Source organism: Rattus norvegicus, chromosome 5 (assembly GCF_021556685.1).
Source record: "Rattus norvegicus strain SHRSP/BbbUtx chromosome 5, alternate assembly SHRSP_T2T, whole genome shotgun sequence".
Classification (NCBI taxonomy): Eukaryota; Metazoa; Chordata; class Mammalia; order Rodentia; family Muridae; genus Rattus; species Rattus norvegicus.
The window spans coordinates 80,035,111-80,046,301 of record NC_141538.1 but is presented as its reverse complement, the minus strand read 5'-3'; the positions used below and the strand labels follow the sequence as shown (position 1 = coordinate 80,046,301).

General features: G+C 44.9%; 1 protein-coding gene across 8 annotated transcripts; it reads left to right on the top strand.

Annotated features, from left to right (window-relative positions):
- The first annotated feature begins 910 nt into the window (after positions 1 to 910).
- Obp3 (alpha-2u globulin PGCL4) lies at positions 911 to 4,349 on the top strand. 8 transcript variants are annotated; one of them, XR_015687519.1, is made up of 7 exons: positions 911 to 1,068; positions 1,376 to 1,509; positions 1,738 to 1,811; positions 2,482 to 2,592; positions 2,938 to 3,039; positions 3,210 to 3,280; positions 4,014 to 4,349. XR_015687519.1 is itself a non-coding variant. In XM_087660490.1 (7 exons), the coding sequence occupies exons 1-6, from the start codon at positions 970 to 972 to the stop codon at positions 3,227 to 3,229; spliced, it is 540 nt and encodes a 179-aa protein (XP_087516616.1). In that variant the 5' UTR covers positions 911 to 969; the 3' UTR covers positions 3,230 to 3,255; positions 4,113 to 4,349.
- Positions 4,350 to 11,191: the final 6,842 nt, after the last annotated feature.

Sequence of the window (11,191 nt, the reverse complement as noted above, 5' to 3'; positions counted from 1 at the left end):
CCATCAGCAAATATGACTTTGAACAATACCTTTGTTTTTCTTTAATGATGAGATTATGTCCAGTCATTTAAAGTCCAACGTTCTCTGAGGTAAACAGCTGAAGCAGTTTACCTTACTAAGTTAGCTGTTTGCATTCTGAGGTCAATCTTTTGGGGTGGGTTTGGGGGTGGGGGCTTTCAGCTTAGCTTCGGAAGACCCTTCCTGATAATCTTTTTAAGTTAAGATTTATTATTGTTATGCATATGTGCCTGAATGAGTGAGTTCATATGTACCACATGTGTACAGGAGATCACAGGGGCCAAAAGAAGGTCATTTCCTGTGACTGGAGCTAGTGTCAGCTGTGAGATGATATGTGAGTGCTGGGAATTGAACCTGGGTCCTCAGCAAGAACAGGTTTCAAAGAATCTGCCTCCTTCTTTTGACCTCCTTCTGACTTCCTTGGCCCCAGGTGTGTGCATGGTACACATGCAAAACCAATGCTCATACGCATGAAATGTGTATGAATCTTTTCAAAGAAAACCCAAGTAATTCAGCTTCTTCCACACTCCACTCAAGTCTTCAAACAAAGATTCTCTCCATGCTTGACCTTCCAGTTCAGTACCCACCCACTCCATTACTGGCTTTCTGATTCAAGTCAGATCCAAAGGTGCATCTGGATCCAGATGGCCCTCTAGAACACCCACTGTTTTTCTTGGGAATATGTTTTGCGAAATGTATGAGTGATAGAATCAATCCATAGGAGATGAGGTTGCCAAGTTTCAAAAGGGCAGGAACAATCCTTGGCTTCACATCAGAACATGAGAAAACATTCCACAAAGCCTGAGGGAAGGAGGCCCATATGAGAAGGAGAAAAAAAAAACACTCGAACCCAGAGAGAGTATAAAGACGAGCAAAGTGCTGGAGGTGGAGTGTGGGCACCATCAGCAGAGAGATTGTCCCGACAGAGAGGCAATTCTATTCCCTACCAACATGAAGCTGTTGCTGCTGCTGCTGTGTCTGGGCCTGACCCTGGTCTGTGGCCATGCAGAAGAAGCTAGTTTCGAGAGAGGGAACCTCGATGTGGACAAGGTAGGCTCAGCGAATAGTAACTTCTGACTCAGAGAGTGTTTTGGAGAACTCTTGAAGCCAAGCTGGTCCGCTGAGGGGACGGGTACAGTGGCCTGTTCTATTAGACAAATGAATGGCTTCAGACCTTGAAGTAAGACCAGTTGTATGGTATTCAGATCTAACAAGGTTTGGGGACCTCTGATCTCACTGAGAGGCGGGGGCAGAATGTTAGGTATTGTGACAACTCTATCAAGCAAATTCAAGAAGAAACACGTCCATGTGGTATCCCTACCCCCTTCTCCCTTAAGCATTTTCTTATCCATTACAGCTCAATGGGGATTGGTTTTCTATTGTCGTGGCCTCTGATAAAAGAGAAAAGATAGAAGAGAACGGCAGCATGAGAGTTTTTGTGCAGCATATCGATGTCTTGGAGAATTCCTTAGGCTTCACGTTCCGTATTAAGTAAGTGAGGTGTCTGCCCTTAGCTGAGGAAGAAGAAATAAGAGCAAATTCGTGATTACTAAATATCAGACAGAAACAAAATAAACTTTAAAAAAAGCCATTTTGCTAATTTTGCAAAAATATTCAAAAGGTAAATGGAATCAGAAACTGGAGATACGTATAGAGTAGAGGGTGAAGAAGCCAGCCAGATCAAAATTCCCCTAAGCACCAGCTTGCTCTGTTTTACAGGGAAAATGGAGTGTGCACAGAATTTTCTTTGGTTGCCGACAAAACAGCAAAGGATGGCGAATATTTTGTTGAGTGTAAGTATATAGAATGTCTATATATCTATCCACAAGAAAATTAGCAAACCCTACCACCTTTATCGTGTGTGTGTGTGTGTGTGTGTGTGTGTGTGTGTGTGTGTGTGTGTGTGTTGCTGGAATTTGAACTCAGGAACTTGCACCTCCCAGTCAAACTTTCTACTAGGGAACTCACCACAACCCCTTGTAGAATCTCAAGCACTTCCTGACATGGTTGATTTAGCCAGGGACATGGGGGCCATCTAGTAGCTAGCACCCTGTGGCAGGCAAGGGAGATAAGTATGGTGAGGTGGAATCTGATACTGCCCGGTAGCTAGCAGCGGTGCACATTGATCAGGATGTAGCCATGTCAGACAGCAGACTTACGAAAGACAGACGTGTCGCTTGAAGGTGCTGAGGGAGGCAGGTAAGCCTCAGAGAGGATGAGAGAGAGTGAGTCACTGCTGTGGCTAAGTGTTCTCTAGTGGGCGTCGTCCCAGGGCCCCTTCCTTAGAAGTTACTTCATCAAGTCCAGAAAGCTACAGATGGGAAGCAGCAGACATCCCCGCCCCCCATCTCTTCCAGGATATGTATTTTAATGATTTTTATGTTTGGGGTAGAACAGGTAAAGGGTTTACATAATTTCATGCAGACCAGAGAATTTCTGAGCTGTGTCCCATTTCCTCCACAGATGACGGAGAGAATACATTTACTATACTTAAGACAGACTATGACAATTATGTCATGTTTCATCTCGTTAATGTCAACAACGGGGAAACCTTCCAGCTGATGGAGCTCTATGGTAAAGTATTTCCACACGGACACTGATCTTGTGGTGGGAAAACAGTAAGGAAACTCTAGCTTTAGTATGGTCTTCCCAGCTTGGTCCGCCTCTTTCTCACTTCCTGAAGGTCGAGGATGTTCACCTGCACCCTGCCTTGAGCACTTTGATGGGCACACTCTGAAATCTCTCCGTGTGCCAGAAGGCATTCCGTGGGTGCCACATTCAGGATAGATTGGACCCACACCTGTCAACCATGTCACCAGCCATTTTCTCATCCTTATGGGGGAGCCCCTGTCCCCTCACTTAGTTCTGTGGTCAATGCCTAGGACACAGCTGCTACACTCTCTGCTGCTCTTTTCACAGGCAGAACAAAGGATCTGAGTTCAGACATCAAGGAAAAGTTTGCAAAACTATGTGTGGCACATGGAATCACTAGGGACAATATCATTGACCTAACCAAGACTGGTAAGTCAGGACTCACTTATTTTTCTCATCCTGAATATTATATCATAGAAGAAATGAACCTGGGGGATTGGCTATCAACCATTCATTGAAAGCTGGAGAGGCACCTCATTTCCTCTTCGGGGAATAACGTGGACCTGGTACCTGAACACGTTCTTGTTCTCATCCTGCAGATCGCTGTCTCCAGGCCTGAGGTTGAAGAAAGGCCTGAGCCTCCAGGTGGGCAATCTCCAGTGAGAGCAAGGTGGGGGTGGGCATGGACCAGGCCTTCCAAAAGCATTATTATTGTGCCCCCAAATTATTATAAGAATGATTTGATAAGGAGTCTTTGAGGAGGGCTTGAAAAATGGCTTTGAATTATGTGGATTTGTGATTATCTTGCCCTATTTTGAGCTCTAAAGCAAAGTGACCCAAGCACTTAGGCAAGAAAACAAGGGAGTGAGTTTTCGATAGTTGCTGCATGGTTGTGTAAAAAGGGCTCAGCGATGTGTTAAGTGTCATTAAGAGTTAAAGTTTGAAACAGAGAGTAGCAGGATGTGAGTATGACTGCTCTTCAGAGACTGCGGTCCTACTCCATCCCACTCTGCACAATACGATCTTCATCTGAACTCCGTACAACCTTGGCTTCTTACCTGGAAGTGGAGTTGCATGATCTCCACTTCTCCTACAGTCTGGAGAGCAGACTCCTCTGACCCCTCTTTCCCATTTCCCAAGACTTCACTCAGGCAATGTATGAAAGTCTTTAAAAGTGGCCAAGGCTTTCACCATTATTCCTCAAGGCAATGACCATTCTTCAGAGCTTCTTATGCCGAAGGTTGTGGAAACAAGCCTCAGACCTTTCGTTACTTCATTTTTCATAAGCCTTCCATAAGGAAAGAGTCATTTATTCTATGCCTTTAATCCCTGTTTTCTGACAAATAATGTTGATTAGATTGCAGGGCAAGATCTATTTCTTCATCCTTTGTTCTATACAATAGAGTGCCTCTCTGTCCAGAAGTCAATCCAAGAAGTGCTTAATGGGTTCCTTTATTCTTTCTTCCTGGATTACTCCGTGCTGAGTGGAGACTTCTCACCAGGACTCCAGCATTACCATTTCCTGTCCATGGAGCATCCTGAGACAAATTCTGCGATCTGATTTCCATCCTGTCTCACAGAAAAGTGCAATCCCGGTCTCTCCAGCATCTTCCCTAGTTACCCAGGACAACACATCGAGAATTAAAAGCTTTCTTAAATTTCTCTTTGCCCCACCCATGATCATTCCGCACAAATTTCTTGCTCTTGCAGTGCAATAAATGATTACCCTTGCACTTAAATGTATGTCTATGTGTCCAGAGGGCTAACATATGAGAGAATGAGGCGACCTCCTTAGTCTTGTACCCAAGATCCTTCCACATGTCCCAGAATCTAAGCTGAGTCTCAGGATCTCACCACCTCTGGAGCAGTCCCAAGACCTGATGAATGCTCTCTAGGGCTCCTGCCTTAGAGGCTTTATAAGGACCATAGACACATGAGACTTGCTGCACGATTCTTCCATCCATAGACTATCTTTTCCAACAGATCGAGGAGAGACACATCTTTCTAAGGCTATGGCTGCTCAACAGGGTTCATTACAAGCCAGGGGTCGGGGGAGGTCTGGTCATTAGAGGCCCAATGGATAAAGACAAAAGTTTGCCCAGCACCCCATAGCATCCTCTGGCCCCTAGATCGAGAGATTAAATTTGGTTCAAGCTCAGGATCCTGAATCAAGTTCTTGCTGTGGTTTGCTACAATATGGCAAAAACACTGTTGAGAGAGCCAACCAATTTTGCTGAAATCTCTCTCTGTCTCTCTGTCTCCCCCTCCCCTGCCACGGTCCATATCATTCTCTGACCAAAGCCTCCTCAGTGGCTTCATTCGCATCCGTGCACCACTGTGCCTGGCTTTTCACTTTTAGTCTTGGCAAAAATTTAAGAGACAAAAAAACAAATTGTTCACAAGCTAAGCTATCCTTGAGAATACTTACAAAATTAGGTAACAGTTCCAATCCAGGACTCTGTGGAAGATAGAAAATCTCCTGATAATGGTGCCATAAGTTAAGGGACCGCAACCCAGAGAAAGGTCCAGACAAACTCACTAGTCCCAGGTCAACATGGCAGCTGGAGTTCACCTAAAGCCTTCCCCCTTCGATACCAAACACTTTGTGGAAATGAGATGTGAAATAGTAGAAACATTCAAAGCCAAGGAAGAAATTCCAAACACCAGAGACAGAGCCAATCCCTTTGTAAAGAAGAAGAGAGAGAAGAGGTGAGGGTTGGTACGGTAGAACTGGACAATTCTCTGTGGTCTGGGAGTAAAATTACAGCAAAGGGAGCATAGAGTGTTGGTGCAACTCACAAACAAAACAAAACAAGGATCCCTCAAAGGAACAAGGGATGCCGCAGAATGATTTTCAAGGACAGATCCCCACCCTTAGGTGGACACACAATCAGAAGACAACTATCTGTGCTGCAGAAGCGACAGAACTACCCATTCTAAAGATCAAAGCAGCTGCTGACACCTTAGGACTGCCCTGACTTCCAGTTCTAGGAGTTTCCACTTAACATGCTGGCCTGAGGCTCACTGTTGGCCATAATGTCCCATCTGGAATAAATAACCCACAAAATATCAACATTATGCACGATCATCCTGAGATCGTAAATGCAAGATCAGTTTGCCATCTATAAACACATATGCCCTCTGGCTAAAATAAGTGATGGCTACTTCTTTACCAATTGTACAGTTACCTCTATGTTTGTGTCCACTTATTATAAATGGGATCTATCGGGCTATATAATCAATGAGGTGTTCTTTTCCAGTTGCACCCAACCCAGAGCTTCCTGAGACATCCCTAAGTCCTATAGCAGATTCCTTGCTTCATTCCTTTTATAAAGATTGGTGTGTGTGTGTGTGTGTGTGTGTGTGTGTGTGTACACGCGCGCATGCACACACACGTGTGCATGGGTGTACAGGTGCACGTGTGCATGTGTATATGTAGGAGTCAGAGGTTGGTGTCAAGTGTCTTGCTCTCTCATTCTCTACCTGGTTTTTCTGAGACAGAGTCTTTCACCTCACCAAGAGATTATGAATGTGGCTGGACCTACTAAAAAGCAAACCCACAGGATCTCCTTGCCTCTGCTTCCCCAGTGCTGGGATTACAGGTTTTGCACTACTAGGCTTCTTCCGTGGATGCTGGGGACCCAAAGAGAGGGCCTCAGGCTTTCATGAAAAATACCTTATTACCTCAGCCAGCTCAGGTTCTTTCTGAAATGACCCAGGCTGCGCTTAAAGGATTCTCCCCAACATCAGTAGTCCTAGTAAACCCAAGCTTTATTTACTTACAAATATGCTCCTAGTGGCCTTTAATGGGGTGACACTAAAATTTTAAAACAAAACAGAGGTTGCTCCATGACTTGGCAGCAACAACCTAAACCATAAACGCAATGTTTGGTTTGGGGCTGTGTGTTTGGTAGGGGACAGAATCAAGGAAGTGTTTAAATTTTAGTCTGAGCTATGAGAGAGAATGAGAGGCTTGTCATTTCTCCAAGTCTCTTGGGAGCATAGATTTAGGGGTAAGGAAAGGTGCCAGTTTCAAACCTTTCAGTATGCATCAAAAGGAGCCCCAGGACTGGGATGACAACTCAACTGGTAAAGAGCTGGATGTGCAAGTGTGGGGTCCTGAGTTCAATCCCCAGAATCCACATCAACAGTTGAGCTGGGTGGATCCTGGTGGAGCACAGTGTCTCATGACAGTAATACCAGCAGTGGGCAGATGGAGACAGATAGATCCCTAGGGCTTAGCTTGCTGGCTAGCTATCCCAGCCTCTAGCTTATCCTAATGGGTTCCAGGCAAATGACAGACCTGTATTTCCAAATACAGTGGACAGACTCTGGCCAACAGCACTCAAGGTTTGATATCTGGCCAAAACACACATATGTGCACACACTAGTGCACACACACATATGACCACACACACACACACACACACACACACACACACACACACCAGTGTATGTACACACACATCCACATACATACGTGTACACACACACAGACCCAATCTAATATGACTCAGTGAGGATGGAATTAATTTCTCTTTCCTGTACTCATTCAGAACCCTGGTCCTTCCTCCAGTGATCCCCTGGGACATGGCCTTGTCCACACAGAACAAGAGGAGAGGAGAGGACGAGTGATGATATGTTCTTTTCACTCCACCCTTGGCTCTGAATCCAGGTTCTGCCTTATTTATTATCTTCTGTGGCCCATTCCCACTTCCTGTTTGTCCCGATTCAGGGCCACACCTGGAAACTCTTGGAAATTTCTAGATTGGTTTCTGTGACCTGCCTACCTTCCTTTCCTGTCCCTTATTGATGGCGGCCATTTCGAAGCCACCTAAAACAGCAGACTCGAGTGTAGGGGTTCTTGACCACCTTCCCCAGCTGTCCTCCAAGCCCCAGCTGCTATCTTATCTGCTGTTTAACCTAGACCCTCACTATACAGACATCAGATGACCCGAGTTCAATCCCTGCTTCAGTCCAGATGCTGAAGCAGGGACTCAGTCAAGCTGGAGTGAGGCTTCAGGCCAGGAAAGCTGATCCTTAACACTCACTTCCTGGGAGCTGATGCTCGCAGGAAAAGAGGCAGCACCACATCTGCAAGACCGGTTAACTGACGAACCTTCAATGACTGTAGAGAGGTGGGATGGTGTAGGTCTGGAGGTAAATTGTCTTGGCTGTCATTAACTGCCTAAATCCTTCAGTCTCTGCCTCTCTGTGTGACCCCAATATCCTTATGACATTTAGGTAATAATATTTTCAATATCTGATGCCTGTATCAGAGTTTTCAATTCAATGTGACCACCCCTTCCAATGCATCTTTTAAATACCTGACATTCCCACCATTGTGTTTTTAAAATCCCTTGGTTTACCCTTTGTTACGATGCTATGAAGACTCATAGAACTGTTGCCATGTTGGAAGGGAAGCCTAAAAGTAAGTTCCTGGGTTGTGGGCACTCATATTTGGCTCTAGAATAATCTCTCTCCTCTCCTCTCCTCTCCTCTCTTCTACTCTCCTCTCCTCTCCTCTCCTCTCCTCTACTCTCCTCTCCTCTCCTGCCTGCCCCCCCACACACACACATAGACACACACAGGCACACACATTTGTTGTTGGGGGAGGGTGTGTGCTGAGGTCAGATGATTCTCTTCTTCCTCTGAGGGCTGTAGGGATTGAACTCAGGTCATCAGGTTTGGTGATCACCTCCCTTCTCTGCTAGGCTTTTTGACCAGCTTCAGAATAATCTCTTTCTTATTTTGCTGGAAGTGAGAGCTGTGCTTTTGCACCAACATTCACTTCCCACTTGGCAGAGTCCAGCCTACATGTTTGCTTTGGTAGGTCCTGCTGAGAACAAGCAATTGCGAGCCAAACAGTTGTTTTTTTTTTTTTTTTCTCTTTGGACCTCTAACTCCACAGCCTATATCAGGGCCCAATTTGACTTCCAAGATACAAACAACAACCATCTGACAAGGTGTGTCAGGGTGATGGAGGGCAGGGACAGGGACAGGGACAGGTGGGTCTCAGTGATGGAGGACAGGGACAGGTGGGTCTCAGAGATGGAGGGACAGGTTCACCCCAGGGATTCACTGGTCATCCATTTTAACCTAAACTCATAAGCTCCAGGCTCAATGAGAGAGCCTGCTTCAAAAACTAGACAATAACAAGAGTCCTGTGACATTGACCTCTGGCTGCTGAGCATGTGTATACACATATACACAAACACCCCACAGCACAAAACTCATCATCTGGAGACGTCAGGCCAAGTTCTGTTCCTATAACGTGTATCATTGAGGCGGAAGCAGGCAACTGAACAATGCTACTCACTTCATAACCAGGGGAAACATTCAAAGGAGGAGAAAAGACCTCTGTTCCCCAGGTCCTCTTTAGATGTGGGACCCAGCACCCTGAAGGCCTCTACCAGGACCTACCTCTTAAGGACCAGTTACTGAGCTGTTAACACACAGGTCATTGAAAGAACGTTCCAGATCCAAACTGTAACAGCAATTTATTTTCTGTTTCCTAGGTGGTTTTTGATTTTTGTTTTGTTTTATTTTGTTTTGTTTGTTTGTTTTTGGAAGCCATTGAAATTTGCTTTTAAAAACAGGAGAGTAGCACTCTGAGCTGAGTGCCCTTTTGAGGACTCTAAACCTTTTAGAGCTTCTTGAGGCTGTGAATATCTGTTGGCTCACAACCCCTTTCTCCATTTTCAGAGCCAGGCAAGTCTGGCCAACTCCTTCTAGAAGGACAATGCCTACCCTTCTACTCAGAAGCACCCAGCAGTTACCAGAAACCTTGGATGATACAGGCCAATCCCCTCCCCCTCGGGTCAGCTGAGCAACAGCCTCAGTTAACCCTGAGACTGGAACCTCTCCCTGGTTCTAGAATAGGTATGTGTGCTTCTTCAGGGAGAGCGGGTGTGTGTGCCACAGGTCTCTCAGGAGCCTTCCACACACTGTCTCATGGAGACTTCTCCAGCCTTCATGCACACCCTGTGATCTCACAGGATAAGCTGTTTCTGATGGTGTCTTTCTTAGAAGAAGGAGGAAGAGGGGGAGGGAAGGAAAGAAGGAAAGGAGGGATGGAGGAAGAGAAAATTGATTATTCTTATTTTATATGTAAGAGTGCCTGCCTCTGTGTGTGTGTGTGTGTGTGTGTGTGTGTGTGTGTGTGTGTGAGCGCACTACATCTCTGCATGGTGCCTGCAGAGACCAGAAAGTGAACTGGATTTTCTGGAACTCATGTATGAATGAACTGCCCTGTAGGTGCTAAGAAGCAAACCTGGGTCTTCTGAAGAGCAATAAGTGCTCTTAACCACTGAGTCATCTCTTTAGTCCCTTGTCTCTCTTTTAAGTCATTTCCCACTGGTTTCTTGACTGTAATCTTCCTTTATTTCCTTCTTATAATGAAGGAGAGCAATTCAACCACATAGGTAACATTGCAGACCTGTTCAAGTCTACATAATGACCAAACTTTTACTATACAAAGCAAATTAATCCCCGTGGGATTCTCAGTAATAAGGGAATGTTAAACATCTTACACCCGGGGCTGGAGAGACGGCTCAGTGGTTAAGAGCACTGACTGCTCTTCCAGAGGTCCTGAGTTCAAATCCCAGCAACCACATGGTGGCTCACAGTCATCTGTAATGGGATCTGATGCCCTCTTCTGGTGTGTCTGAAGACAGCTACAGTGTATTTATAAATAAATACATATATAAATAAATAAATAAATCTTTAAAACAATCTACATCCAATGACTTTATCCCACCTAGTACACATTAAATCAAGACCCAATAAAATCAAGTTATTTGTAAGTAATGAAATTCTCAGAACATTCAAGAACACTGATAGACGTGTACATGAGCCAACCATGGTGTTTGATGTTTAACTTAAAAGTTACCTGCCCACGGAGAAACAGGAAAATATTTTCCTCCAAAGAGAGGAAAGCGAAACAGTAGAAAATGATGCTGTTATTAGCATCAAGATGTTAAAATAGTGACAACTTCTCTGTGACAATTACCATGTGCCAGCCAGGATTCTGAAGGAAACCCAGTAGGCAGAGGGAAAACCATGCCAGATGGAATCTGTACAAAGCAAGAAAGTCGTGGCTGCCATGGGTGTGTGTCTGACTTCTTTACCTATATTCTTTTTTTTAATTCTTTTTTCTTTTTTTCGGAGCTGGGGACCTAACCCAGGGCCTTGCGCCTCTGCCACTGAGCTAAATCCTCAACCCCCTTTACCTATATTCTTAAAGGGCAATCAGCTGTTCGAATCACACAACAATGACATATTGTGCTGTTTTAATATGTAGAAGAAAATGTGAATAAAAGGAGAACGAAGGAGAAGAATGAAGACTAGAAACACTGTTAGAATTTCTCCATCTAAGGATGTCTGGTACAGTATCCCTTAAAGACAGGAGACAGAAAGGCATGAATGGACTCAAACCTTAGAGTAACCATTCCCTTGGCAAAATAAAGACTTCTAAGTAATAAGCCAACAAGGAAGATGGTGTCATAAATCAAAATATAAATTTCATCCATGGTGCTGCATGCCTATAATCTCAGAACGTGGGAAACTGAGGCAAAAGGAT

Excerpts from the sequence above, each read along its gene's own strand:
- Obp3 (XM_087660490.1), top strand. The coding sequence starts at position 970 with ATGAAGCTGTTGCTGCTGCTGCTGTGTCTGGGCCTGACCCTGGTCTGT. Across the intron at positions 1,812-2,481 it reads TGGCGAATATTTTGTTGAGT|ATGACGGAGAGAATACATTT; the intron begins GTAAGTATATAG and ends TTTCCTCCACAG. Across the intron at positions 3,040-3,209 it reads CATTGACCTAACCAAGACTG|ATCGCTGTCTCCAGGCCTGA; the intron begins GTAAGTCAGGAC and ends CTCATCCTGCAG.